The sequence below is a fragment of the Gopherus flavomarginatus genome, chromosome 6, assembly GCF_025201925.1.
Source record: "Gopherus flavomarginatus isolate rGopFla2 chromosome 6, rGopFla2.mat.asm, whole genome shotgun sequence".
NCBI classification, from domain to species: domain Eukaryota; kingdom Metazoa; phylum Chordata; order Testudines; family Testudinidae; genus Gopherus; species Gopherus flavomarginatus.
Genome location: NC_066622.1, coordinates 29,804,764 through 29,832,531, shown reverse-complemented (window position 1 = coordinate 29,832,531; position 27,768 = coordinate 29,804,764). Strand labels below are relative to the sequence as shown.

At 51.0% G+C, this 27,768-nt stretch overlaps 1 protein-coding gene across 1 annotated transcript; it reads left to right on the top strand.

Moving 5' to 3' along the window:
* The first annotated feature begins 1,695 nt into the window (after positions 1–1,695).
* RAB1B (RAB1B, member RAS oncogene family) lies at positions 1,696–27,768 on the top strand. The gene is made up of 6 exons (XM_050959214.1): positions 1,696–1,793; positions 22,633–22,705; positions 23,811–23,906; positions 24,147–24,242; positions 25,124–25,255; positions 26,092–27,768. The coding sequence occupies exons 1-6, from the start codon at positions 1,780–1,782 to the stop codon at positions 26,284–26,286; spliced, it is 606 nt and encodes a 201-aa protein (XP_050815171.1). The 5' UTR covers positions 1,696–1,779; the 3' UTR covers positions 26,287–27,768.

Here is a 27,768-nt window from a genome sequence, read left to right as displayed (position 1 = left end):
TACAGCACCCCTTTGTGGGAGAGACTAGGAGCTTCTCAGCCAGCTCTCCTCCCCACAGTGTTTCCTGCAGGAGTATCCCAGGGTACGTCTACACTACAGGATAAATTCGAATTAGCTAAAACCGATTTTATAAAACAGATATTATAAAGTCGATTGTGCGCGTCCACACTAGGCACGTTAATTCGGTGGTGTGCATCCGTGGTCCGAGGCTAGCGTTGATTTCTGGAGTCGTGCATTGTGGGTAGCTACTGTAAAAGAACGAGGCCAATAACGTCGATTTGCGTCCACACTAACCCTAAATCGATATAGTAATATCAATTTTAGCGTTACTCCTCTCGTTTTGTAGGAGTACAGAAATCGATTTAAAGAGCCCTTTAAATCGATATAAAGAGCAGTGTAGTGTGGACGGGTGCAGCGTTAAATCGATTTAACGCTGTTAAAATCGGTTTAACAGTGTAGTGTGGACCAGGCCCCAGACTGGAGTAGCCAAGAGCTCCCACCTGCTGTCAATGCTCCTCACTGCAAGAGTCAGCCTTTGGAATAGCCAGGAAGGAGCTCCCTCTACAGCTAGTGCTCCTTTGCTTCTCTGACAGTGCCCCCTGCTAGGAGAGGCCATGAATGCAGTAATTGTGAGCTGCCCCTGCAGCCAGTGTTTCTGTCCTGCTGCCAACAGCATCTAGACAGACAGGAAGTTGAGGTTCCACCCACTCTGTGATTGTTCTGAGTCTTTCTTCTACACCACTGTTCTGGAGGCCCCCTCTAGTGGAACAACTATAGGGGATAGGGGCACTTATGGTGCAGTGTGGCACTACTGAGCATCTAAAACTGTCCAGATGGGGGCTGTGTGAGGTCTTCTAAGATTATAGATGAACAGACAGAACCAGAAGGGCCATCTTTAGAAGAAACATCCTCTATCTATCACCCAAGCCAGACTGCCCCCAGCCATTTCTGCAGCCAGCCCCATAACTATGTAGTAGGCCCAAGTCCTGCTCTGTAGCACTGTGCTGTGAATAACCCTTCGAGAGGGTAGGGGCCTGTTGGAAAGAGAGATTGGGAGTGTTAGTTTCCCCTGCCTGTGATGCAAGAACAAGGGTGTGTTTCACTAAAATTAATTAGGGTCAAATGCAACACAGCCCAAAGGCAATAGTGACCCACACAACCAGTCATTGTGTGTGAGTCACAGCCTCACTAATATCCTGCTATAGGACTAGAATCTAGGGTTCCCGACTCTCAGCCCCTGGTTCCATCCACTAGACTCTCTCCCCTCCTGGAGCTAGGACTAGAAGAACCCACAAGTCCTGGCTCCAGCCCCTTGTGCTCTGGGGTCTCATGGGTTGTGAAGTAAGTTTGATCTAGTAAATAAACTACATCCCCCCAGGGGTCTTTGCGGCTGGGGCTATGGGAAGGAGACACGAAACACGTGGCTGACAAAGAGTCCGGCAAGTAAACTACATATCCCGTGAGGGATTGCGTGTTTGGCGCCTGCGCACGGGACACATAGTGTCTGCACGTAGAGCGTTTGAAGCCTGGGCACCAGGAACTACGCATCCCATGAAGTCATGCGCTCTCTGCACATGCGCACTTCCCCTCAGGTCGGACGGCCGCAGGGCGTGGCCAAGTGTGAGCGGGAGACTACATATCCCAGGGTGCCAGAAGAAGGACTCCGCACCTGCGTACAAGTGAAGCCTCCCTTGGGGTGGGGGGAGGATCAAGGGGGAGCCGCAGGCCGCCGCCATCTTGTGAGTGAGGAGGAGCCGAAATCACCGCGGGGGCGCCGCCATGAACCCGGAGTAGTGAGTGTGCGGGGAGGGGCGGGACCGGGACCCCCGTGCCTCAGGCGGACCGAAGCCACTCGCGGCCGCCCCCTCACCCCGGCTAGGACCCCATCAGCGGCCCCCGCTGGGCCCTGAGCCGCCCTCGCCGGGGCCTTACAGCCCCGTGGCCCCGCCCCTGCTGCCTTTCCGGGACTGCGGGGCGTCCCCTGTCGCCGCCCCGTGGTGTCCCCCGGCCAGAGTCCGGGACCCCCCGCTTCCCCTCCCCCCGCCGCCCCCTGGAGCTGCCCCGCCTCACGTGCCGGTCAGTTCCCCTCACCAGCGTCCCTGGGCCCCCCGCTTCCGCCCCTCGCTTGGCCCCCCCCTGGGACGGCTGGGGGGGCGGCGAGACTCTGCTCCAGGGGAGGGCAGCCCTGGCCCCGCGGGGCTGGGTCCCTCGGCCCCGGCGCCCACCCCGTCACTGGGTATCTGCGGGGGGGGTGGCGTGTCTTATCCTTGTGCCTGGTGTGATGGGGGTCAGTCCCTCTGTGCAGTGGGAGCTGAGGCAGCAGGGGGGTGGCTTTGTACCAGTCTCGCTGTTCTGGAACGGTGCCCGGTGGGGACAAGGTTATTCTGGGCTAAAGCTCCCCACTCCTCCCTGCTGCCCAGGGGTAGCTGTGTGGGTGCAAAGTACCTGTATAGCAGGGTAACTCCAACCACACTAGGGGCTTGCGTTGCATAGCTAGACTGGTGTCATTAAAGCAGGGCAGCATGTGTAGATGAGGCCTGAACGGCTGGCCCAGGATCAGCCAGGGAGTCTGGTGAAGCTGAACCCAGCTCTCCCATGTCCAGGCCGGTACCCTAACAACGGCACCAGCTGTCCTCTCAAGGGCTGATGGGATTTCAGTCTCTGTGCTCAGGCCCATTCAGGCCTTGGCAGAGGAGGCCAGCAAGGGTCTGGTTAGTGCCCACTGGGATGTGGGACAGATGATAGTGATGGTATGACTTGGGGTGAGACCACCCCCTCCCCAGTTTGTTTTAGGGGGATGAGCCACTAAAGAGGCACAAGATGAGAACAGCTTTCCACCGTGGGGGCTGGATGGAGCCAGTGGCCTGCAGGAGAAGGCCCCAGGTTCCGCTCCCAGAGACAGACGGACCTCTTACAAACTCTGTTACATTTCAGTGCAATTTTGTTGGGCTTGAGCCTTTCCCCATGAGGTGATGGCTCTACAGGGCAGCATCTTGGCAGATTCAAGTGGACCCAGTGCTAATTATCCCAGCTGCTTGTTGATAGCACAGGAAAAGTCAAGTCAATGTGAATCTCAGGCTTGCTTTGAATCCTCCTCCACTGAAGCTTCCACAGCAAGGGATGTGGAGTGCCCTTTGTGTTAAACTGACCTGGTACTCGCTGAAATGGAAGTGCTCTGACTGCTTCCTGAGTGTGAATGTGACTGCAGCTCTGGGACACTTGAAGGAGCTTGGATGTGGCCCCAGAGAGGCCATCCCTTAGGTGGGAGCACAGGGAAGCTGCATTCCAGCTGGCTGTCAGCAGGACTGGGCAGAAGATCTCATCCAAATTATCTGCTTGTTAGAGGGAGAAGGTGAAGGCAATGGCAGCCTTGTTGGCTCTGGGGTTAGACAGTGCCCTGATCAGAGCAGCTAGGTGTTTGGCCTCCGTGGCCTCTCTGAGCATCCAGTTAGTGTCGATGACAGGTGGGTTTGTGGACAGTGAGGCTTTCTGGAAAAGGAAATGCACATCAGGCTGGTGGCATTCCCTGTTGAGCTGCTGGAGAGGGCAGACTAGACCCCCCACTTCTCAAGTGGCACTGGCTGCCTTTCTGAACGGAGCTGTCCACACACTTTTCATGGCGGCTTGTCAGAGCCAAGATCTGGCACTGACAGGCAGCTCCTGTGATTCTGACTTTCAGATGAGACTTAGTATAGGTCCTGACCTCTTGAAGCCCAATGCCCTTTCTCTTCCCAGCCCTTCTTGGGGCCATTCCATTTTGCTTCCTTTTTAAATCCCTCTCCCTGAGTTTCAAATGAATTGACAATTCTGTTCTTGCTAGTATCTCTATTGGCTTTTAAAAAGCTGTTATCTCCCACCCCAGAAGTGGCTGCTTTACAGTGGTGGGTGAAATGATGTCTGAAATGCATGGAGATGGCTATGGTGTGAAAGGCACCAGGAGCATGGGAACTCCAGAAGTGGGGGTTGGGAACAATCTCAAACTGAGCCAGCACTGGTTTTGCTGAATTTTTGATCCATGTGGATCCATTCTCTTGGATAGCTAGTCATGCTCCCCCCACTGAAGTCTAGGGTAGGGACTGCAGCGAAGCATCTATGTTGAATCAAAGGGAAAGTGACAGCAGATAGCATGAGTCAGGGCTTCCTGTCCCCTCCCCACCAGCAAAACACACTAATTGGGAAATGCTGCTCATTTTGCCTGCTGCCAGCTGGACTTGATTGGCCCAGCTAGCCTGGTGACACAATGGGGGTGATGCAACTGGCATATTGGGCTACCTCAGCCCATTGGTGTGAGGTGACAGATGTAGTAGTTCTCCAATGCTGGAAGCACACATGCCCCATAATTAATTGTGCCGATTCCTCTGGAAGCCCCTGGAAGTATCATGGGGATGATACAAAGGATTCTATGGCTGTTTGGAGCTGAAACACTTGTGAGAGGCAAGGAGCATGCTGGATACCCCCTGGTGCAGAGACATCAAGTAATCATGGAAGGTGTTGCTGTCTCCTTGCAGCAGCATCAAGTTGGTGGTGATGAGAGAGGTCTGTTCAGAGGCACCCAGTGGCTGTGGCAACCATCTCCAGTGCAGGAGTGACAGTGGGTCTCTGCTCATTCCTGCCTGTGTTGTGCAGGCAACTAAGTGCTGTATTGACAGCATGAAAGCTGTAAGAGACAGGGTGGGGATCAGGGTGGGATCAGAGGAAGGAGTTGTGATAGTTGCTGAAGAACTCTAGTTGGGACTGACCTGGAGTCTCTTCCCTTTATGACAATGCTGATGCTTGGGGTGGGGAATTGGGTTACAAGATTCAGTTTTGGCTGCCTCTGTGCCTGAGCAATGCTGGGGGCAGTTACGCACTCGCACTATATGGTCGTCACTGACTGGTGACTGGGTATTGACTTGAGAACTCCCAGAGTCTGGCTTCTGGGCATGATGAAGGGCTAGATACATATGACTGGACCAAACACTTTGTGCTTTAAAAAGCTTGGTTGATATTGTTCATGTACTGCAGAGGGGGGAACAGTTGTGCCAGTGACATCTGTGCCTGAGGCTAGAACCCAGGAGTCCTCTGAGTGCTAGTACCTGAGCCTTAGCTGTTGCTCTGTATTGTCTTAGAGGATTGTAAATTGCCCCACATCTGAAGGCTGGGATTAGCAAGGGGAAGCATTGTTGAAGGGGTGTAATAACCTTAGTCCCAGATTTGGACCTTAGCGTCCAAAATATGGGGGTTAGCATGAAAACCTCCAAGCTTAGTTACCAGCTTGGACCTGGTACCTGCTGCCACCACCCAAAAAATTAGAGTGTTTTGGGGCACTCTGGTCCCTCTGAAAAACCTTCCCTGGGGACCCCAAGACCCAAATCCCTTGAGTCTCACAACAAAGGGAAATAATCCTTTTTCCCTTCCCCCCTCCAGGTGCTCCTGGAGAGATACACAGACACAAGCTCTGTGAATCCAAACCGAGTGAATCTCCCTCTCTGTTCCCAATCCTGGAAACAAAAAGTACTTTCCTATTCCCCCAGAGGGAATGCAACATCAGGCTAGCGATCCAACACACAAATCTCCCCTTGATTTCTTCCTCCCACCAATTCCCTGGTGAGTACAGACTCAATTTCCCTGAAGTAAAGAAAAACTCCAACAGGTCTTAAAAGAAAGCTTTATATAAAAAGAAAGAAAAATAAGTACAAATATTCTCTCTGTATTAAGATGATACAACACAGGGCAATTTCTTAAAAGAATATTGAATAAACAGCCTTATTCAAAAAGAATACAAATCAAAGCACTCCAGCACTTATATTCATGCAAATACCAAAGAAAAGAAAACCATAGAACTTACTATCTGATTTCTTTGTCCTTACACTTAGAAACAGAAGACTAGAAAGTAGAGCTACTTCTCCAAAGCTCAGAGAAGGCAGGCAGCCAGAAAACAAAGACAAAGACACTCAAATCCCTCCACCCAAAGTTGAAAAAATCCGGTTTCCTGATTGGTCCTCTGGTCAGGTGCTTCAGGTGAAAGAGACATTAACCCTTAGCTATCTGTTTATGACACGCCCCCCAAATTGCAGACAGTGGGGAAGCTCACTGGCGGCGATTTCCTTCTAGAACTTGAAAATAAACAGATTAATACAACACATACACCTTTACATATACTCCTAAGTATATAACTAACAGACTTCTACATTAAGAACACTTTTTAACTACTGAATTCTGGGAAACTCTCACGGGAGAGTGCATCAGCAACTTTATTAGAAGCTCCTGTGATGTGTTGAATTTCAAAATCAAAATCTTGGAGAGCTAAACTCCAACGAAGAAGTTTCTTGTTGTTCCCCTTGGCAGTATGAAGCCACTTTAGTGCAGCATGGTCAGTTTGTAGTTGGAACCGCCGTCCCCAAACATATGGGCGTAGCTTTTCCAGGGCGTACACAATGGCATAGCATTCCTTTTCACTGACTGACCAGTGACTTTCCCTCTCAGACAGTTTCTTGCTGAGAAACACGACAGGATGGAAGTTGTGATCTGTTGCTTCCTGCATGAGCACTGCTCCTATACCACGCTCAGATGCATCTGTGGTTACTAGGAATGGCTTGTCAAAGTCCGGGGCCCTGAGCACAGGGTCAGACATGAGCGTTGCCTTAAGTTGGGTAAAGGCCTTTTGACACTCATCAGTCCACTTAACTGCATTTGGCTGGGTCTTTTTGGTCAGGTCGGTCAGTGGGGCAGCGATTTGGCTGTAGTGGGGTACAAATCGCCTGTAGTATCCGGCCAAGCCTAAGAAGGATTGGACCTGCTTCTTGGACCGTGGGACAGGCCACTTTTGGATAGCATCCACCTTGGCCTGTAGGGGGTTTATGGTTCCTCGACCCACCTGGTGCCCCAGGTAAGTCACTCTGTTTTGGCCTATTTGACACTTTTTGGCCTTAACAGTTAGTCCTGCCTGCCTGATGCGCTCAAAGACCTTTTCCAGGTGTAGTAGGTGTTCGGGCCAGGAGTCTGAAAAAATGGCCACATCATCGAGGTAGGCAACTGCAAATTCTCCCAGTCCAGCTAGTAGACCATCTACCAGCCTCTGGAAGGTGGCGGGTGCATTTCGAAGGCCGAAAGGAAGGACATTGAATTCATACACCCCCGCATGGGTGACAAATGCTGACCTCTCCTTGGCAGGTTCATCTAGTGGTACTTGCCAGTACCCCTTGGTTAAGTCTATTGTAGAGATGAACTGGGCACGTCCCAACTTTTCCAATAGCTCATCGGTACGTGGCATTGGATAGTTGTCCGGACGAGTTACAGCATTTAGCTTACGGTAATCCACGCAAAAGCGTATTTCCCCATCTGGTTTGGGTACCAGAACCACTGGAGATGCCCATGCACTGGTAGATGAGCGGATTATACCCATTTGTAGCATGTTCTGGATCTCCCGTTCTATAGCAGCTTGGGCATGAGGAGACACTCGGTAGGGTGGGGTTCTGATTGGGTGAGCATTACCTGTATCAATGGAGTGGTATGCCCGTTCAGTCCGTCCTGGGGTGGCTGAGAACAATGGGGCGAAGCTGGTGCACAGCTCCTTGATTTGCTGCCGCTGCAGACGTTCCAGGGTGGTTGAGAGGTTCACCTCTTCCACGCCACCGTCTTTTTTCCCGTCGTAGTAGACACCGTCAGGCCACTCAGCATCCTCTCCCTGGACTGTAAACTGACAAACCTGTAAGTCTCTGGAATAGAAAGGCTTGAGAGAATTAACATGGTACACTTTAGGCTTTAGTGAGGAATTGGGAAATGCTATGAGGTAGTTTACAGCTCCCAGGCGCTCTTGGACCGTGAATGGCCCTTCCCATGAGGCTTCCATCTTATGGGCCTGTTGCGCCTTCAAGACCATAACCTGGTCTCCTACCTTGAAGGACCGATTTCTGGCATGTCTGTCATACCAGGCCTTTTGTTCTTCTTGAGCATCCTGTAGGTTCTCTTTAGCAAGGGCTAAAGAGTGTCGGAGGGTGCTTTGTAGGTTGCTTACAAAGTCCAGCATGTTAGTTCCTGGAGAAGGCGTAAACCCCTCCCATTGCTGCTTCACCAACTGTAATGGCCCCTTAACCTCGTGACCATACACAAGTTCAAATGGTGAAAACCCTAAACTGGGATGTGGTACAGCCCTGTAGGCAAACAGCAACTGCTGCAACACTAGGTCCCAATTATTGGAGAATTCGTTGATGAATTTTCATATCATGGCCCCCAAAGTTCCATTGAACCTTTCCACCAGGCCATTGGTTTGATGGTGGTATGGGGTGGCAACCAAGTGATTCACCCCATGAGTTTCCCACAGTTTTTCCATGGTCCCTGCCAGGAAATTAGACCCTGAATCTGTAAGGATGTCGGAGGGCCAACCTACCCTGGCAAAGATGTCTGTTAGGGCCAGGCACACAGTGTTAGCCCTGGTGTTGCCTAGAGCTACTGCTTCCGGCCATCGGGTAGCAAAGTCCACTAAAGTCAGTACGTACTGCTTTCCTCTGGGCGTCTTTTTTGGGAAAGGGCCCAGAATATCCACAGCTACTCGCTGAAATGGGACCTCAATTATGGGGAGTGGCTGGAGAGGGGCCTTGACCTGGTCTTGAGGCTTACCCACTCTTTGGCATACCTCACAAGACCGGACATACTTGGCAACGTCCTTGCCCATCCCCTCCCAGTGGAAGGACTTCCCCAACCGGTCCTTGGTTCTGTTCACCCCAGCATGGCCACTGGGATGATCATGGGCTAAGCTTAAGAGCTTCCCCCGGTACTTAGTTGGAACCACCAACTGTTTTTGCGGCTGCCATTCTTCCCGGTGTCCACCAGAAAGAATTTCCTTGTATAAAAGTCCTTGGTCTATAACAAACCGGGATCGATTAGAAGAGCTGAGAGGCGGTGGGGTGCTCCGTGCCGCCGCCCAAGCTTTTTGAAGGCTGTCATCCGCTTCCTGCTCAGTCTGGAACTGTTCCCTTGAGGCTGGGGTCACCAGTTCTTCCTCAGACTGTGGACTTGGGCTTGGTCCCTCTGGAAGTGATGTAGGTGATGGGGTTGTTTCCGTTGCTGGTGAACCGCTCTCCGCTGGTGCACCTGAGGGTATTTCAGGCTCTGGCTGAGCCTTTTGGGTATGGCTGTCTTTTGCTTCTGCCAGTTCTGGCTTGCTGGCGCCCTCTGGCGTTGAGTTTGAAGATGTGGTTGCACTTGCTGGTGCTGGTTGCTGTTCCAGTTCCGGGCCTGGGACTGGAGATGCTGTGGCTGTTTCAGTGGTAGGCATGGAATCTGGGTCCACTACCTTTGTCTGGGTCTCTGGTAACACAGACGGGGCCTCTGTGGACGGCTCAGGAACAGGAATGGGTCTGGAAGCTTGCCTGGTTTGGCTACGTGTAACCATTCCCACTCTCTTGGCCCGCCTCACCTGGTTGGCCAAGTCTTCCCCCAGTAGCATGGGGATAGGATAATTGTCATAGACTGCAAAAGTCCACATTCCTGACCAGCCTTTGTACTGGACAGGCAGTTGAGCTGTAGGCAAGTCTACAGCTTGTGACATGAAGGGGTAAATTGTAACTTTGGCCTTTGGGTTGATGAATTTGGGGTCAACGAAGGATTGGTGGATAGCTGACACTTGTGCCCCCGTGTCTCTCCACGCAGTAACCTTCTTTCCGCCCACTCTCAAATTTTCCCTTCGCTCCAAGGGTATTTGAGAGGCATCCGGGCCTGGGGATCTTTGGTGTGATGGTGGTGTAATGAATTGCACTCGCATGGTGTTCTTGGGACACTTGGCCTTGATATGTCCCAGTTCATTACACTTAAAGCATCTTCCATCTGATGGGTCACTGGGCCGAGGTGAGTTACTGGAGACTGGTGAGGTTGAAGGGTAGGGTATCTGTGGCTTGACTTGGGTGGTATGTGGGGTCTTTGGCTGTCCTCGGTTGTAGGGTTTATGGTCTGTGTGCCCCCTGGGGTAATTGTTCCCCTTGACAGTAGCTTTCTTGCTTTCTGCCAGTTCCATCCATTTGGCTCCAATCTCCCCCGCCTCAGCGATATTCTTGGGGTTTCCATCTTGTATGTACCGCGTGATGTCTTCAGGAACACCATCCAAGAACTGCTCCATTTGTATGAGGAGGTTCAGTTCTTCCAAGTTTGAATGTTGTTTCCTGTTAGCCAGGCCTCATAGTTTTTTGCAATGTAGTAGGCGTGTTTGGGAAATGACTCCTCTGGTTTCCACTTTTGGTTTCTGAAACGCCGACGGGCATGATCTGGGGTTATCCCCATCCTGTATCTGGCCTTGGTTAGAAAAAGTTTATAGTCATTCATTTGGTGCTTAGGCATTTCAGCTGCCACCTCTGCTAAAGGTCCGCTGAGCTGTGACCTCAATTCTACCATGTACTGGTCTTCGGGAATGCTGTACCCAAGACAGGCTCTTTCAAAATTTTCCAAGAAGGCCTCGGTGTCATCACCTGCCTTGTAGGTGGGAAATTTCCTGTGCTGTGGAGCAATATTTGGCGCCGGGTTGTTAGGGTTGGCTGGCACATGCAGCCCAGCTTTTACCAACTCCAGTTCATGTTTTCTCTGTTTTTCCTTCTCTTCATTCTCTTTTTGGTGTTTTTCCATTTCTTTTTGGTGTTTTTTCCATTTGTTTTTGGTGTTTTTCCATTTCTCGGTGGTGGGCCAACTCTTCTTCTGCTTGTTTCCTTCGGTAGGCTATCTCTTCTTCTTCTAGTTTTCTTTTGTGTGCTGCCTCTTGGGCTGCCTGTTCTCTTTGGAAGGCTGCCAGTTTCATGCTTTCTTCCTTTTCTTTCATTTCCATCTCTTTTTGTTTTATTTCCAGTTGCTGTTTGTGTTTTTCCATCTCTCGCCTGTGTTCAGCTTCTTTGATTTGTTCTTCGGCCTCAATTTTTGCCTTAGAAGTCATGGTTCCTGTTTTCTTGGGTTGGGGTGCCCTCCGGTGTTTATCTTCTGAACTGCAGGTTCTGTTGCCTCCTGAAGTCTGCCTAGCAACAGTGCTTTTTGTTCTTTTCTCTCTCTAGCTAATGTTCAATGAAGGGAAACCAGAAAAACCACTTTATTTGCATGCATATAAGTGCTGGTATGACTCTCAATGGGAGTGCTATTGTGTGACAAAAGACTGTTAATAGTCCTTAACGACTTCTGCTTAACATGCAAGCCACAAACTGCGAGAGAGAGCAGAAAAAAAAATTCTCTCTGGTTCCCTTTTAAAACCAACTGCTTCTCTCTGCTAAAAAGCCCTTAGCAGAGAAAAGAAAAATATAATATTTCTACTGGCTTCTGGGTTCTGTCTATCTCCCACCAGCTGCCACCATGTAATAACCTTAGTCCCAGATTTGGACCTTAGCGTCCAAAATATGGGGGTTAGCATGAAAACCTCCAAGCTTAGTTACCAGCTTGGACCTGGTACCTGCTGCCACCACCCAAAAAATTAGAGTGTTTTGGGGCACTCTGGTCCCTCTGAAAAACCTTCCCTGGGGACCCCAAGACCCAAATCCCTTGAGTCTCACAACAAAGGGAAATAATCCTTTTTCCCTTCCCCCCTCCAGGTGCTCCTGGAGAGATACACAGACACAAGCTCTGTGAATCCAAACCGAGTGAATCTCCCTCTCTGTTCCCAATCCTGGAAACAAAAAGTACTTTCCTATTCCCCCAGAGGGAATGCAACATCAGGCTAGCGATCCAACACACAAATCTCCCCTTGATTTCTTCCTCCCACCAATTCCCTGGTGAGTACAGACTCAATTTCCCTGAAGTAAAGAAAAACTCCAACAGGTCTTAAAAGAAAGCTTTATATAAAAAGAAAGAAAAATAAGTACAAATATTCTCTCTGTATTAAGATGATACAACACAGGGCAATTTCTTAAAAGAATATTGAATAAACAGCCTTATTCAAAAAGAATACAAATCAAAGCACTCCAGCACTTATATTCATGCAAATACCAAAGAAAAGAAAACCATAGAACTTACTATCTGATTTCTTTGTCCTTACACTTAGAAACAGAAGACTAGAAAGTAGAGCTACTTCTCCAAAGCTCAGAGAAGGCAGGCAGCCAGAAAACAAAGACAAAGACACTCAAATCCCTCCACCCAAAGTTGAAAAAATCCGGTTTCCTGATTGGTCCTCTGGTCAGGTGCTTCAGGTGAAAGAGACATTAACCCTTAGCTATCTGTTTATGACAAGGGGGCAGATAAATAAAGCTGGGGGGAAGCAAGAGCTTTATATTGGGAAGCCCTTCCTAACAGTGGGGTCTCTGGAGCAAGGAATCTCCTCCCAAGGGCAGCAGTGGTACCCCAGTACTAAGCCAAGCTCTAAGAAGCCATTTTGCATCGGCTGGATGAGGTAATGGACTCTTCCTGTCACAAACTCCAGCTCTACACAACAATAGCAGTCACTCAGTCCCTGTGCTCTTGTGAAAGCAGTGTCATCTCGGCACATGTGGAGGGGTCTGGAGAGCAGAGTCCCGGGAGAATGACCCCCACTTAACTCCTAGTGTGCAAGAAGAAACCCAGCAGCTTTTAAGCCACCCACTCCCCAAAGAACAAAAGAGCTTCCCAAAGCCTTATCCCAGTTGTTGGGACTCAGCTGTATAAAGCTTCCATTCTGGCTGGGTGTGGAATATTAATCCCATATAAACTGCCCCATGGGACAGTGTTGCATGTGGATCCAAGCTAGGGCAAGGTGGCCCTTGGTCCTGTGGGGTTTCAACATCCCAGCAAATGGGGCTTCCTCCTCCGCCCTGGGACCTGTGTGGTCTGAGCTCTCATGGTGATTGTCCTCTCCCAGACACATCCCCCTAAGCAATGCCCTTTGTTTGGGAGGCAAGTGTACCCATCAACTCCAGTCTGTGGATCTTTGCCAGTCCTGGTCACTGTGACCTTCAGTAGTCTCTCAGCTCTTCCCCTGTCCTGCTATTACCAAGCAGAGCAAAGCGCCCCCAGCCGGTACCCCATGCTGGTGTTGGTGCTGGAACTGGGTTCTCTCCTGGCTTGCCTGTTAGCTGATTCTGTCCAGGTTCCAATGAGCAGGGTGAGCTCCTGCTGCCTGCACAGTCCTGAGAGGAGGCATCAAAGATGGGGGCGGGGGGTTTGCCTGGGGACACTAGAAGGCAGAGATGGGTGTTGTGGGATGAGAGCAGGATTTGGCTTGCAGCAGCTGAGGAGCAGGGCAAAACTGTTTTATCAGTTTAGATGGAAAATATGGGTCAAAGGTGTTAACATAACCTAATCACTCTCCAGCCTTAAACAGTGGTAAACAAGGGTCTGGATTAGGCATACAGAGACCTCAGCCTGCTTAATACCATGGTGTAAACACAGTCACCATGCTTTAAGCCTTCTATTACAAATACAGGAAAAAAAAGAAACAGTTAATACTTTACATTTCAAAGACTTTTAAATACTTTCATTTTAACAGCATCCCTTGTTCTTTTCAGCTGTAGAGTTTTAGAACACACAGCCTCTTGTTTACATGGTATTGAAGATGGTAATAACTGTCTTTGTGTGTGAAAGAAACGTCAGTAGAGACGGGCTAGGGCTGTTTGCTGTTAAAACCTGATCCTGGTTCTGAGAAGACCAAACAAGACAAACACATAAGAGGAGAGAAGAACAGCAAAGTTAGAAAATGCAGCTCTGTCTTGGGTTGACTTTCACTTGCTGCTTCAGTGCTGTAGAAACACAAGCACAGCACGTGGTCTTATTAGCCATTCAAATACCTGGCAAACTTGTACCAGCGTCCAGCTGTCTAAGGCATTGCTTTTAGCTGCCTCTTTCTGGTCTCCGGCTTAAAGCAGTGTTGCAGAATATGTAGTCTTGGCCTGCTGAGCCACTTATTAAACAGGACAAATGGAGAAGAATGAAGTAGGAAAGGAAAAGGACATACGGAGTGGGGAGGGAGGGCTTAGTCACACATTCCTGTTGGTGTTGAGATTCAGTTGAAGGAGTGGAGGTGGCAATGTTTGAGTGCCCCCTCTGGCCCACTCTGATCAGGACATCTCTCAGATTAGGATGAAGGTCCGAAGACCCCACAGACAGTGAGGATGACAGCTAGGATGGTGAAGGTAGGTCATTCCCCTTCTCTTGCCCATTAGTCAGCCAACATCATGGTAGCCTCCTCTAGCTTTTGCTGCAAAGGGAGTGATGGGTGGAATAGCCTATTCCTTCATTACTTTGTCCATCAAATACTGTAGGCCTAATTTCTGACACCAGTTTTGGTTCATTGATTTCCATCTTACTACTATCTGGTTTACCAGGGAATGATCTCACCACTGTTTTAGTTATATCAGACCAGGTTAGTCCAACTGAAGAAGTGTACTTGGTCTCTTTTGCACCTCTTCCCATCATTGTAGGGGAGAGGGATAGCTTTGAGCATTGGCCTGCTAAATCCAGGGTTGTGAGTTCAATCCTTGAGGGGACCATTTAGGGATCTGGGGCAAAATCAGTACTTGGTCCTGCTAGTGAAGGCAGCAGACTAGACTCAATGACCTTCAAGGTCCCTTCCAGTTCTATGAGATAGGTATATCTCCATATGTTATAGGCTGTTGTGGTGGTCTGTGAACTCACTTTTCACAGCTAAGCTCACAAGCAGAGTAAATTTGTAGACCAGTTGTTAAAACAGAACCCAGCTTGACATGGATCTGAGGAGCTTGCTTCCCTAGTGGAGTGGGTGGGGTGCAGTTTTGAGGTAAGCCTGGGAGCCTGTCCCAGCTGACAGGTGCTGCAGAAGAGAAGGCTCTGGGGGTGGCAGGGAGAGGCAGGGAATCAGTGGTGCAGCAAAACTTTGCCTGCAGAGATGCTGCCCAGGTTCTGTTAGCTCTGCTCACAAATAACACTGCCCCTGCCAACATGTTGGTGAGGTATATGGAGGGGGAGCTGTCCTTGCTGCCCCCAGCTAGTGAGGGGGGGGGTGGAGGATACCAGCTCTCCAAGTCAACTGGAACAATCTATCTGCAAGAATAGTTAAAGGGGTGGATGTTGTGCTGTCACAGCAGCTTGTATGTGGCTTTCTTCTTGGGGAAACACCTGGCTTCCCTAGTACCTGTTATCAAAGGATTCTGCAGTCCTCAACACTGCCAAGGGGAATTGTTCCCTTTCTACAGGTTGGGAAACTGAGGCACAGAGGTGAGGCCCCTGCCCACAATCATGCAGTGTTGGTGGAAGAGCTAGGAATAGAACCCAGGGCTTCTGTTAACCACTGAACTACACTCTCTCTCTCTCCAGAGACAGGCAGAGTGTCCTGATTTCCTGCCCATTGCCCTCCAGAACTGGGGATAAAACCAAAGAGTTCTGGCTCCCAGCTTTTTTTGATTAAACATCTGTCCCTGCATCCTGTATGTCTGACCTTCCTGAGTCCCCTGTGAAGTATGGGCCTCCAATCTGGGATTGAGGAACAAACTACTTCCATGCAGCAGGCACCACTTCCCCTGCACAGGGACTGAGAAGAGGCTGTGGGAGGCAGCAGAGTGTTGTTGTTAGGGGCCCCACCCATTGGGCCTTCATGCAGTTTCATGTAGCCTTGGAGACCTGTCACTCTATCTGTACAGCATGTGGGTAGAGGCTATCAAATAGCTGGGAGGGCTGGAAGTCAGGATTTTTGGGTTCCAGCTCTAGCACTAACTCATCAAGTGGCTGTGGTCAAGTCGCTTCCATCTCTAGACTTTTATTGTCCAGATTTAAAAATGAGGAAACAGCTTCATGGGATGTTGAAGCTTGGCATATGAACTGCATAGCACCCCTCCATTGACAATGCAGTGAAACCCTGTGGCACAGGTTTGAAGCCAGCACAGGTCATTCACAAGCAAAACCAGTTCCCTCTTGCAGCTTCTACAGAAAATGCACTGGTGGATCTGAGGGTCTGTCAGCACTACAGGGTTAATTTGAACTACCTACTCTGGAATTGGCCTCCTTCAAATGCAAGTGGCCACTGTGCCTGAAAACAACACTGGAGCTGCTGTGGCTGTGCTGGTACTGTGCTCCCTTGTGTTTAGTGCTTAAACTTCTTGGGGCATATCCCATGGTTCTTAGTGCTGGAATCAGCTGAGCTGTTCTGAGTTCTTCTCTAGTGAATTGTGGGGAAACTGGTCTGTCCTTTCTGGGCAGGAGCGGCAAGGAGACCCAGAGAATGGAGGCATTGGAGGACTCATGGCACTCCAGTAGAACTACCCTGCAGCATGAGTGCAGGCTGGTTAAGTTAGCAGCTGCTGAGTTGTGCTCACACAAGCTGTAGCCTATGCCCCTACAAGCCAGCCAGCTCAAACTGAAACCACCACCGTACTTGAGGGAAGGGGGTTTTTGTGTGAACAGGGCTTGAGTTTGACTGCATTCACCTTGGAAGCCAAGTTACTTCTGTGGTGAAGTGGAGCCCTCAGTCCAGCTTGTGCTGTCAGAGGCTTCCACTTATAAAATCTTCTTGCTCCTGGCAGTGACCAGACTTGGTGCTGGCAGTGAGCCACTTACTATGTGTTTACAGTCTTCCTACATGGGCTTTGCTGCTGCAGGCACTGCACCAGGAAAGCTGCATCAGTTGAACACAGCGGTTCTCAAACTTCAATGCACCATGACCCCTTCTAACAAATTACTACATCATCCAAGGTCCGGGGGGGGGGGGGTGGGTGGGAGGGGGAAGAGGTGGAGCCTCCAGGCTCTGGCTTCAGCCCCAGACCCCAGCAAGTCTAATGCTGGCCCTGGTGACACCATTAAAATATGGTTCCAACCCAGAGTTTGAGAACTGCTGTTTTTGTTTAGCCAGTGCAAACCCCTTTGTAGGCTATCTGGTACCTATGCCACGGTAGGCCAGAGTAGCTAGAGAGAAAGGACCACAATCTATGAATCTTTGTTTTGAGTGGTTTATATTAATCTAGCTTCAGATGATGCCTCGTGACTGAAGCTAAACTTAAGATTCAGAGTTAAGGCCAAAAGGGACAATTGGATACTCTAGTCTGTCTCTCCTGTATATCACAGGCCAGAGTGTCACCCAGTGACCCCTGTATTAAGTCCAATTATTTGGGTTTGGCAAAAATATCTTCCAGAAAAGCATCCAGTCTGGACTTGAAACCACCAAAGGGTGGAGAATCTTCCACTTCCTTTGGCTAAAAAACTGGTGTCTTATTTCTAAGATTTGATTTTAATTTAGAACTGTCAGTAAATGTTTCAGCCGACACACTGAAATCGACAGATCAGGTGGTAACAGTTGATGTGACTGCAGGGACTGGGTCTTGTATGTCCTTCTGCATCTCTGCTGTCACAGGAATGAGTGAGCTGGTCAGTGTCAACAGAGCTTTGCTTCTCTGCAGCGCTCCTAGCCCAATGGAACAGAGACCCTCCTCCAGAACCATAAGGAGGAGGACATGCCCCCAGCTCTGCAGGGAGGCCACCCCCTGCTGAACAACTGCCTGGGGATGGCTTCCATGCTCCTGACTAGTGAATGAGTGAGCGGGATTGGTAATGCCCAGTCCCTGCAGGCACAAGGTATGGGAGTTCTTCGTGGTCACAGAAGAGGCCACCCTAGGCAGGCACCATTCAGCAGTAGGGTGGCCTCCTGCACAGCTGGGCATGAGGATGCCTTAAAGCCCTGGCCAGTGGTATCTGCTGTGCCCCACCAGGACTCCAGCCTTCCTCACATCTTGTGCCTGCAGGGATTGGGTGTCATGAGCCAGGAGTGTGGGAGCTGTCTCTGGGCAGGAGCTGTTTAGCAGTGGGATGGCCTCCCCCACAACCAGGGGCTTCTGCTCTGCTGGGCCAGGACTGCAGCCTCCCTACATATTGTGCCTCTGGGCTGCAGAGGGAACCCCCTGCAGCCCTGCTGTCAGCACTGCCCTAACCCAACCCCTGCAACTATGGAGAAAAAAGTTAAAATAGAGGAAATCTTTTAAATAAAAATTGGGAAAATAAAATTGACTTCTGCCAAGCCTGCTTATTTCCAGTTTCGATTTACCTGGCTTTAACTTCCAGCAGTTTAACAGGCCACTCTAAGGCCAAATGTCTGTAGTAAGATTTATACCAATTTGTGGCCTAGGAGCCTTGGACGTGGGCCCTGTTGTACCAGGTGCTGTACAAACATAGCGTTGGTCTGACTGGTATACGTTTCTCATGTTGCTGAGACTGAGTCTGGAGATCATAGACTCCAGTTTACTAGCAGCTCTTCTGAGCAGTCATTCCCTGGATCTTGCTCTCTATCCTGTTGCCAGCACTGGAGCTTCAGGGCTCATAAGAGTGGGTTGTGTTGTGAGGAGTAATGGGCCTTGAGAGCCCAGCCTGGGTACTTGCAAGAGCCTATGAGGCTTGACAAGGGCTGGTGTTAATTAGGCCTTGTGGTGAGTTGTGGGGGTGGCTGTCTCTACAGAGCCTGATGTGTATCCAGGGCTACCCTAGGCTGGCTCTTCATGAGCCTTTAGAAAAGGCTTGTACTGTATGCCATGTAAAGCGGGGGTTGAATGTAGCAGATGTGCCCAACAGCCATGCAGCTTGTCCAGGGGCAAGTGCTGTATCCGCACCAGGAGGGTGGGTGAGAGCCAGGTCTAGCTCTGGGTACGTGGAGCCTTGTTGTGTGTTTCTCCCACTCATGGGTTGGTTACAGCATGAATTCAAACTATAGCTGTGTAATGCAGCAGCACTGAAAAGTGGGGCTGGGCTGGGTCACTGCTTCGATAGGAGACCTCCATGGAAAACCCAAGCTCCCACATGGGGTAATGGTGATTCTGTAGGCAGTGTTCTCTCTCTGAGCTGGCACTGAATCTAGTGTCCTGGTGCTGAGCTCTAAGAGAGTGCTACTGGTCTTCAGAGGGGGTGCTCGTTCTTCCATGGTGGGGGTGCTGAGGGGATGCCCTTTTTTTTCAGATGTTGATGGCCTGTAGCTACTCATTTTCTGGACAATTCCCCCAAGTAGTAGCTATAATGCAACTGAGTCTGATTAACCTTCACTTCTGCCCGCACTGTCATGCAACACTGAGCAGGGGCCAGGCTAGGGCTCCTGTATAAACAGCTTGCCACAGTAAGGCTACGTCCAGACTACCCGCCGTATCGGCGGGTTAAAATCAATTGCTCGGGGATCGATATGTTGCGTCTCATCTAGACGCAATATATCAATCCCCGAGCGCACTTATATCGATTCCGGAACTCCATCAACCCCAACGGAGTTGCGGAATTGACAGGGAGAGTCGCGAACATCGATCCCGCGCGGTGAGGACAGGTGAGTAATCCGATCTTAGATATTCGACTTCAGCTACGTGAATAACATAGCTGAAGTTAAGTATCAGAGGGTAGCCGTGTTAGTCTGGATCTGTAAAAGCAGCAAAGAATCCTGTGGCACCTTATAGACTAACAGAGGTTTTGGAGCATGAGCTTTCGTGGGTGAATACCCACTTCCTCAGATGCATGTAATGGAAATATCCAGGGGCAGGTATATATATGTGTGCTAGCAAGCAAGCTAGAGATAACGAGGTCAGTTCAATCAGGGAGGATGAGGCCCTGTTCTAGCAGTTGAGGTGTGAAAACCAAGAGAGGAGAAACTGGTTCTGTAATTGGCAAGCCATTCACAGTCTTTGTTCAATCCTGAGCTGATGGTGTCAAATTTGCAGATGAACTGAAGCTCAGCAGTTTCTCTTTGAAGTCTGGTCCTGAAGTTTTTTTGCTTTTTTTTGTTTTTTTGGCCATCCTGCAGCAATATCCCCTGGATATTTCCATTACATGCATCTGAGGAAGTGGGTATTCACCCACGAAAGCTCATGCTCCAAAAACGTCTGTTAGTCTATAAGGTGCCACAGGATTCTTTGCTGCTTTTATAGCTGAAGTTGCGTATCTAAGATCGATTTTTCCCCCCGTAGTGTGAACCAGCCCTAATAGGTCATCTTGCACCCTGCTTTGGGGTGAAGGACGCTATAGCTCTGTGTAGCTGCTTTGCTGTCAGGGTGTAGTGCTTACACACCCAGGCTTTGCAATTGTGCTGAGCTGTGTTGCTACTCAAAGGCCTCAGCTTGGCTGGCCAGAATGAGGCACAGGTGGGCCTGTACTTGGGATAGGTGCTACTGTGTCACTGGTGTTGCATCGTAAAATCCTCTGTGCAGAGGCCTCTCAATTCAATTCCTCCTGGCTTGTGGTGTGAGTGGAAAGCACATGAAGGACCCTGCTATTGCTGGTGGCAAGCTGTGCTGGGTAGTTAGTGATTGTAAAGGGCTGAACATTTACCCTATGGCACTTTATCCTTCTCAGTAATAAATCAGACCCTCTACAGATGACAGCTATTCTGGGTGAAACTGCGCTGACATCAGGATGAAATTGAACAGAGGGCTGGGAGCCAAGATTCCCAGCTCTGGGAAGGAAGTGGGATCTAGTGGCTAACACAGCCCAAGGCACAGAATTGGGGGCTCTTACTGTATCATCTCATCAAAGCTTTGGGGAGAGAACCCAGGAGTCCTAGCCTCCTTCTGTGACCACTAGACCCACATTGTGTGACTTCAGTGCTCTGCAGCTTCTAATTTCCAGAGCCTTCTGAACTCTTTGACATGGAAGTCTTCTCTGGCTTTAAAATCCTTATTAGGGCCCCTGTGTGGAGCAGGGGACAGTCTGTCCCAGGGCTTGGTCTCTGGCTGGGATTGGTTCAGGCTGCCCTGAATGTATCATGACTTCTGTTCAGGGATTTACTGCCAGTACCCCCAGCTACAGTGCTGGAAAGCAGAGCGTCTCCAGCTGGAGCTGGTTGGGGCTAAGCTGTCTTTGTGTTAATGTCCAGCCACTCAGCCTGTCTTCCCATGAGGTCTGTAGGCTGGCCATTGCAACCCCTTCTTGGCCACCCCTGTGTCACTGTCACCATGTGGGAATTTCTGCTGCTGCCACCTTGGGTCTCAGTGGCTGAGGGTAAATTGCTGCTGTGCTGGGTCACATCCTTCCTGTGCAGGGAGGGATGGGTGGTGCCAGCTTCATTGCACATGGCATTGCCATGGCAATGTATTGGGTGGTTGATTACCCTCACAGTGGCTGGGATTGGGCTGTTCTGTACAAATGGGTCTCTTCCCTTGCTGTGGCTATGCTCACTGGCTCAATATGGTGAGGGGCTAAAGCTGTTCCGGGTGGTGGGTGACAGAGCAGCCTATAACACTCCTAGAGAGGAAGGCTGAGTAGGGAATGGTTGGCTCACTTGCTCCTCAGAGATCAGACCTGGAGGTTTTGATCTATTTGCCTCTCCCAAAGGGAGTTTTTAAAACAAGCTGGCAATTTCCAGACCCCTCACTGCTGGGAAACCTTCCCTGATTGCCTGCCTGACCCTAGCTGTCCCTCTGCTTAGTCACCACTACCCCCCTCAGAAGTGAATTTAGCAACCTTGCAAGGCCAAGGTAGGAGCCCAGCTCTCTAGCATGGCCAGAACTGAAGCTACCGTGCCCCAGGGCACCTGTGTTGTGTAGAAACCCAAACCTAGATGCCAGCTCAGCTTTGCACTATGGTGCACAGTCTGTGCAGGACTCTTATGAAAGGACCTCTTCCTTCCCCCTCCCTGGAGTCGTGACACTGCTGTTTGGGATCTCTGCTTTGCAGCTTCCCCAGAGCTGGGTGAGCATTTTGCTATGGGGGCAAGGGACTAGCCATAACCAAGTGGGATCCTAAAACTTTAAATACCCAGGTTTCTGCTCAAAAGGTTTGAGAACAGCCCCAGTGCTCAGTCAACCCACAAAGCTGCAGTGTGGCCTGGGTGACTCCTCCAATCCCAGCAGAGCCAACAGCACCAGCAGATATGTGGAGGCTCCCACATGGCTGTGTGGAGATCTAAAACCTGGCTTAAAGGCAGGCTTTTGCCTGGTCAAAAATTCTAAACCCTTGTGCTGTGGCTGCATTTCAGAGGCTGTATGAAGGCCTTTAGGGTTGGCCTTGCTGAAAGGCCCTAGGTGTAAGGATGACTGAGTGATCAGAACAGGCCTTTCTGGACTCCACCTCTGAATGGCTTTGTTTGTTCCCAGATTCTTAATGTTTCCAGGATTTGTTAATGCTTTAGTCTTTGGGATCCCCTGAGCCTCCAACAAGTTCAGTCTTGAGGATCCTGTAGAGAATTAGACTGCCTCACGAGTGGGGACAAAGTACCAAAACAAGCACTCCATGCTATTCTCCCTGCATTTCTGACCTCCACCATGGGCTGCACCCTGGAAAGTGGACCTCTCAAAGTTTGGGAGGGTGACCCTGCTCTGTAAGATGCTGCCATTGTAGGCAAGTCCTATTAAACTAATCTGAATGTATAGTGTGCACTCATCCAAAGCTAGGGAAAAGGTTGGAGTTCAGATTCCTGGCTCTTACTCTCCACTCTGGGAGGGGAGTGAGCACTAGTGCTTAAAGCAGGAGGGCCAGGAGCCAAAATCCTTGGGTTCTAATTACATCCCCATGGAGCATCTGATGCTCCCTGTTGTCTCTTGGGAACGCTGTGGGTGGTAGGAAGCAGAGTCCTGACTGCACAGATCTGACAAAGAATCCCTGTATAAAGAGCACCCATGCCCTACTCAAAGTTGTTTGCCAGCACATGCACTTTCCCCACTATGTGTACTCCAAGCCCTCTTGTCTTCCACTGGGAACACTCCCTGGTCTGAGCAGGGGAGAGGTCTCTAGTTAGCCACACTACTAGAAAGGTCAGGAACTGTTCAGTTTCCCTCATTCTCCATCTGTCTGTTTCAGCGATTACCTGTTCAAGCTGCTGCTGATTGGAGACTCTGGTGTGGGGAAGTCCTGCCTCCTGCTGCGATTTGCTGTGAGTGTCCCTGCCTTGTGCAGAGCCCCTCATGGTCCAGTGGACAGCTGTCTAGCCATATGGTGACAGGCTGGCCACATCTGTTCCAGAGCTGTTGCAGTGAGGCTGTGGTGTCTGAGATGTGGCTACTTAAGTCTCATCACCCTGGGGCATATTTTATGAAAACTCAAACCATTGTACAGTGACCTAGTTGAACTTGCAAGCTAAAGACATTTAGTCCTGTCAGTGCTTGGCCAGGAGACCTCCACACTGCAGGGAACAGCAGAGATGTAATAGGGTGCCCTCTTCTCTCAGTCTGACCCTAGTATCCTGCTGGGCAGGAGAGTGCTGAGCCATGGGGAGGGCTCAGTAGGGAGCTCTATACCCTTGTAGTCAGTGTCTTTTCCCAGTGCAGTGCTTGAGGACATTGCTGTTGGAGGTGCTGCCTTTTTTGCAAAAGACTTAAAACTGGGTTCCTGACTCTTTGGGGTCAGTCAAGACCTGTGACACTGTCCTAAGAGGCTCCATAATCACTCTGGTATCCTGGTCAATTTCCATCTTGAGTGATTATATTTGGCCTCCTGTAACTTCACATCTGGTTAGTCTTCACTTCCTGTCCTAAACTTGCACATTATCACTGTGTGCTGCTTAATGGTCCTCATATGCCACTCCAGAGGTGGCTGCATATAGTCTTATTTGACAATAAAGCACTTTGGGGTAGGAGTACCAAGCATTACAGGGCAGCTGAGATGCTGGTGCTGCATGTCATTTGGCAATGGGTGGGTACCAAGGAGTTGTCTTGCTAGATTGACAGTTGATTTTAAAATGGCTTTTTAAACTGCAGAACCTTCCTGGAAGCTAAGCAGCTCCTGACAAGGATCTCCAGAGTACCAAAGCACTTAATAAAAGCCCCCTATTTAAAGGCATCCCAAACCCTCCTCTCTGCTCAGCACTGGGCTGGCATCTGGTCCACTCTTAGTGGTGGCTGTTTAATATCTGAAGAGTGTTTAGATCCAGGCCACTGGGCATCAGGGCTCTTTGTCCTGCCACTAGAATTGGGTGATGAAGAAGGTTATGGGCACAGACCCCAGCTGCCCTGGTAATCACCTCATTCTGCACCCTGCAGGATGACACCTACACAGAGAGCTACATCAGCACCATTGGGGTGGACTTCAAAATCCGGACCATCGAGCTGGATGGCAAAACCATCAAACTACAGATTGTGAGTATCTGGCCCCTGACCAGTGCTGCTGCATTGACCTCTGGGGACTGGCTCTTGCGGGCAGGGAATGGTATACAGGCCTTTCCCTTCTGAGAGTGCTAGCTCCTATCCTGCAGCAGTGTGGGGCACTGGGTGGCTCAGAAGTGTGGGGGAATGGAATATGGGGGTTCCCCTCTAGGGGGTGCTGTCTGTCTCTAGAAGAAGATAAATGCAAGGTCCAACCCCTCCCTTCTCTTGCAGTGGGATACTGCTGGTCAGGAGCGGTTCCGGACCATCACCTCCAGCTACTACAGGGGGGCGCATGGCATCATTGTGGTGTATGATGTAACAGATCAGGTAATGCTGCCCCAAATACTCTGGCCCTGCAAGTCCTCAGACAGGTCCCTGACCTCCCTGCATCCAGGGCCCCTCCAGGTTCAGACAACAGGCCTCCTGCTGGGCACCTAGGGAGCCAGGACCCCTGGGTTCTGTCCTGGTTCCAGGAGTAGAGTAGTGCTGTAAGAATGCCTCACTGTTGGTAGCCAGACAGGCAGTCTCCACTGTTGAGTTGTTGGGTCTTGGCAGGCTGGTGGATGGGGGGGCTTGTCAGGGGAAGAGAGTGGTCCTGATCACTATTCCAAGTGACCATCCGTTCCTGCACCCTTTGTGCTGGGCACTGCCCCTTCCTGGGCCAGTGGAGCGTTGCATTCCTTCTGCATCTACCCCAGGTATTGCTGACGCAGGTGTCACACACAGCTGCTGCAGCAGCAGCTGCTCTGCTCTGTGCCAGCAGTTGGTGTACCCATGACTGGCCCATAGAGCAGGTTGTAAAGCCAGGCCCAGCAGGCTGCGCTGCCTTCATTTCCATATTCACCTTGAAGATGGGGAATTGGGCAGTTTCTGAAGATGGCAAGGCTGGCAGCAGCTCCCTGGGGTAGGTGGGAAGGACATCAAGATAACAGCATCTAAGAACAGCTGCTGAATGTGGGAAGGGCTGTACTGGTAGAGCAAGCACTGGGAGCAGGACTCCTGGGTTCTGTCCCCACTGAGCTACTAACTCGCTGTGACCTTTGTGCCAGTTGCTTCCCCTGTCTCCACTTCCTGCCTATGAAATGGAGATGCACCTTGCTGAGGGGTTCTGGGGACATGCTCCCCATTGGGTGGGCACTCTGAGCTGTTGCTGTAAGCGTGTTGGCAGGGTGGCTGGGGTCCAGCTGAGCCCATGTTCCCTGTTGCAGGAGTCCTACAGCAATGTGAAGCAGTGGCTGCAGGAGATCGAGCGCTATGCCAGCGAGAACGTCAACAAGTTGCTGGTGGGCAATAAGTGTGACCTCACCACGAAGAAAGTAGTGGACTACACCACTGCCAAGGTGAGCAGGCACAGCAAGCCTCTGATGCTTGTCAATAGCGCTCCCCCTTCTGTCTCTGGCAGATGCAGATAGGAAGCAGCTCTCGGGTGGGGTCCTATCAATTGAGTGGTTGTCCCTACTGCAGCATGTTCCCGCAGTACCAGGAAGCCCCACCAAGGGGCAGCACTTGTCCTATCAGCTGCTTCCTCCCCTTCATGCCTGGCTGTAGCTCAGGTGAAGGGCTTGCTATTTGCCAGCAGTAGGTCTGATCTCTGAGGCTGTGCTGGCTGCCTCCATCCCCACTGCCAGCCCTGGATTCAGGCTCCTGGCCACCGGTCTGGCTGGGGGAACCCTAGATGAGTGCACAGATGTCTGGGGACAGAACTAGGAGTGATGGGGTGAAATAGGCTAAATTTCTGGGAAGTAGCAGTCTGCCCTGTGGCACCAAGGAGCTGGGGATGTGGTTAGGATCTCCAGCCTATCATCCAGAACTCCTGGATTCTATTTCTGTCTCTAGGAGGGAAGTCAGGTCTAGTTAGAGCAGGGGCCTCTGGATTCTTTTTCCAGCTCTGCCACTCACTTGCTGTGTCCCTTTTGGTAAGTCACTTCCCTGGGCTGTGCCTTGGTTTCCCCATCTACAAAAGGGAGCTAATGACTGACCAGACCTATTACCTGGGAGCTGAGGGGTCTGAATGGTGAATGTCTGGCTGGGGCAGTGCTGAGTCCCTGCTCCCCAAGGGGGTGAGGGTCCTCCTGGGTAGGTGATTCTTGATGGGGACAGCCCTGCCCCTGTTGGGCCATAGACAGGAGAGGCCTTGTCAGCCTGTAACCCTTTCTCCTCCCCTGCCTTTGCTTAGGAATTTGCAGACTCCTTGGGCATCCCATTCTTGGAGACCAGCGCCAAAAATGCCACCAACGTGGAGCAGTCATTCATGACCATGGCTGCTGAGATCAAGAAGCGCATGGGCCCCGGTGCCACCACTGGTGGGGACAGACCCAACCTCAGAATCGACAGCACTCCAGTCAAACCAGCAGGCGGAGGCTGCTGCTGAGGCCCAGGACTGAGGGATAGGGTGGGGAGGGGAGGGGACCGTCCAACCCAGTGCTATCCAGCACCCTCCTCCTGTGGAGTAGCAACTTTCCCGGATGATACCGTGCAGGGGGACGGGACCTCTCTGGTGGGGTGGTGGTTTGGGTTTTCTGCCTGTGTTAATTACTTACCCTTGTTGAGTATGTGGTGGGGGCAGACCTGCAAGGTGTGCTCTCCCACCCATGAGAACTTCCCTCTATGCAGCCTCTTGCCTCGGTCCTTGATGCCTGATGGCTGGCAGGATTCCTGGCTCCTTCTTGTGGGTTCTCTGCTCCCCTCCCCTTCCTGCTGGGTGCATGGAGCTGCTCCCATCTCCACCCCCAGCCTTTGCTCTCCTCCTGCCTGCAGCCCCTTTTCTCCAGTTCCAGGTGGGGATCTGTTAGGCGATGAGCCTATCACATCTCTTCCCAGAAAGGCTCCTTCTGGTTAAGCTTGAGCCAAGGCAGGCTGGAGCAATTCTGCTGCCTGGTACCTGGTTTCCATGGGGCAGTTGCTTGTCACTAGCAGAATAATGGAGGTAGGAGCATAGGCCCCTCTGAACAGCTCAAGCTGCTCACCACTGGGCTGTGCACCCTGCCTCCACTCAGGGGGTCTGTGTCCTCTTTCCATGTCTTTTTTTTTTTTCATTTGTCTTGCTCCTGGTGGCACAGACACTTCTGTTTAATCCCCTCTGCTGCAACTTGGGGTCCCTTTTCTTCCCATGGCCTTGTTCTAGTTCAATATTTATACCCCTGCTGCAGACCTTCCCACAGTGCTGCAGAGTGGCTGTGACACAGGGCTGGCCCAGGAACGCTGAGCAGAGCCTGATACCATCACTCCACCTCTGTCCCTTGGCTTCCTCTCCTCGCCCGTCTGAGGCTACATCCCAGTGCTCCCCAGCCACATGGGGCAGTCAGCTGTCCCTGGGCCACCCCATACCAGGCCCACTGAATGTATTCAGGGTAGCATGGACAGTCAGGGGCCTTAGAACTGAGCAGAGGCCTGTCGGCTGCTTGATCAGCCCCTTCCCCAGGGCTCTTCCTGGCTCGGGAGCTCCCAGCACCTCAGCCTTCAGGGGGCTAACGCACTGAGCAGCTGTCCTGCTTCCCTCTAGCTGGGAAGTTCTTGCACTTTCTGTGGGGCAAGTGCATGGGGGCTGGGGGTTCCACTCGTCAGCATCAGCCCTTCCCAGCATGACCAACCCCCAGCCCTGGCAAGAAGGGGAAGCTGGGGGCCTGAGTGCATATCCCTTTGCTGTGCCCAGCCCCCCCACCCCAACTGCCTGGCCTGGGCATGGCCCTGTTTAGGGTAGTGGGAGGAGCCGGCTGGATGGTTCATTTGTTTGCTTTTTTTTCCACCAGTGACATTATTTAAAAAAAAAAAAAATGGAACAAAAAAAATTCCCGAAATAAAGGTGAGTGCCTCTGCGGGGAGGCTCCCGCAGCCTGCACCCTTCTTCCTGTGA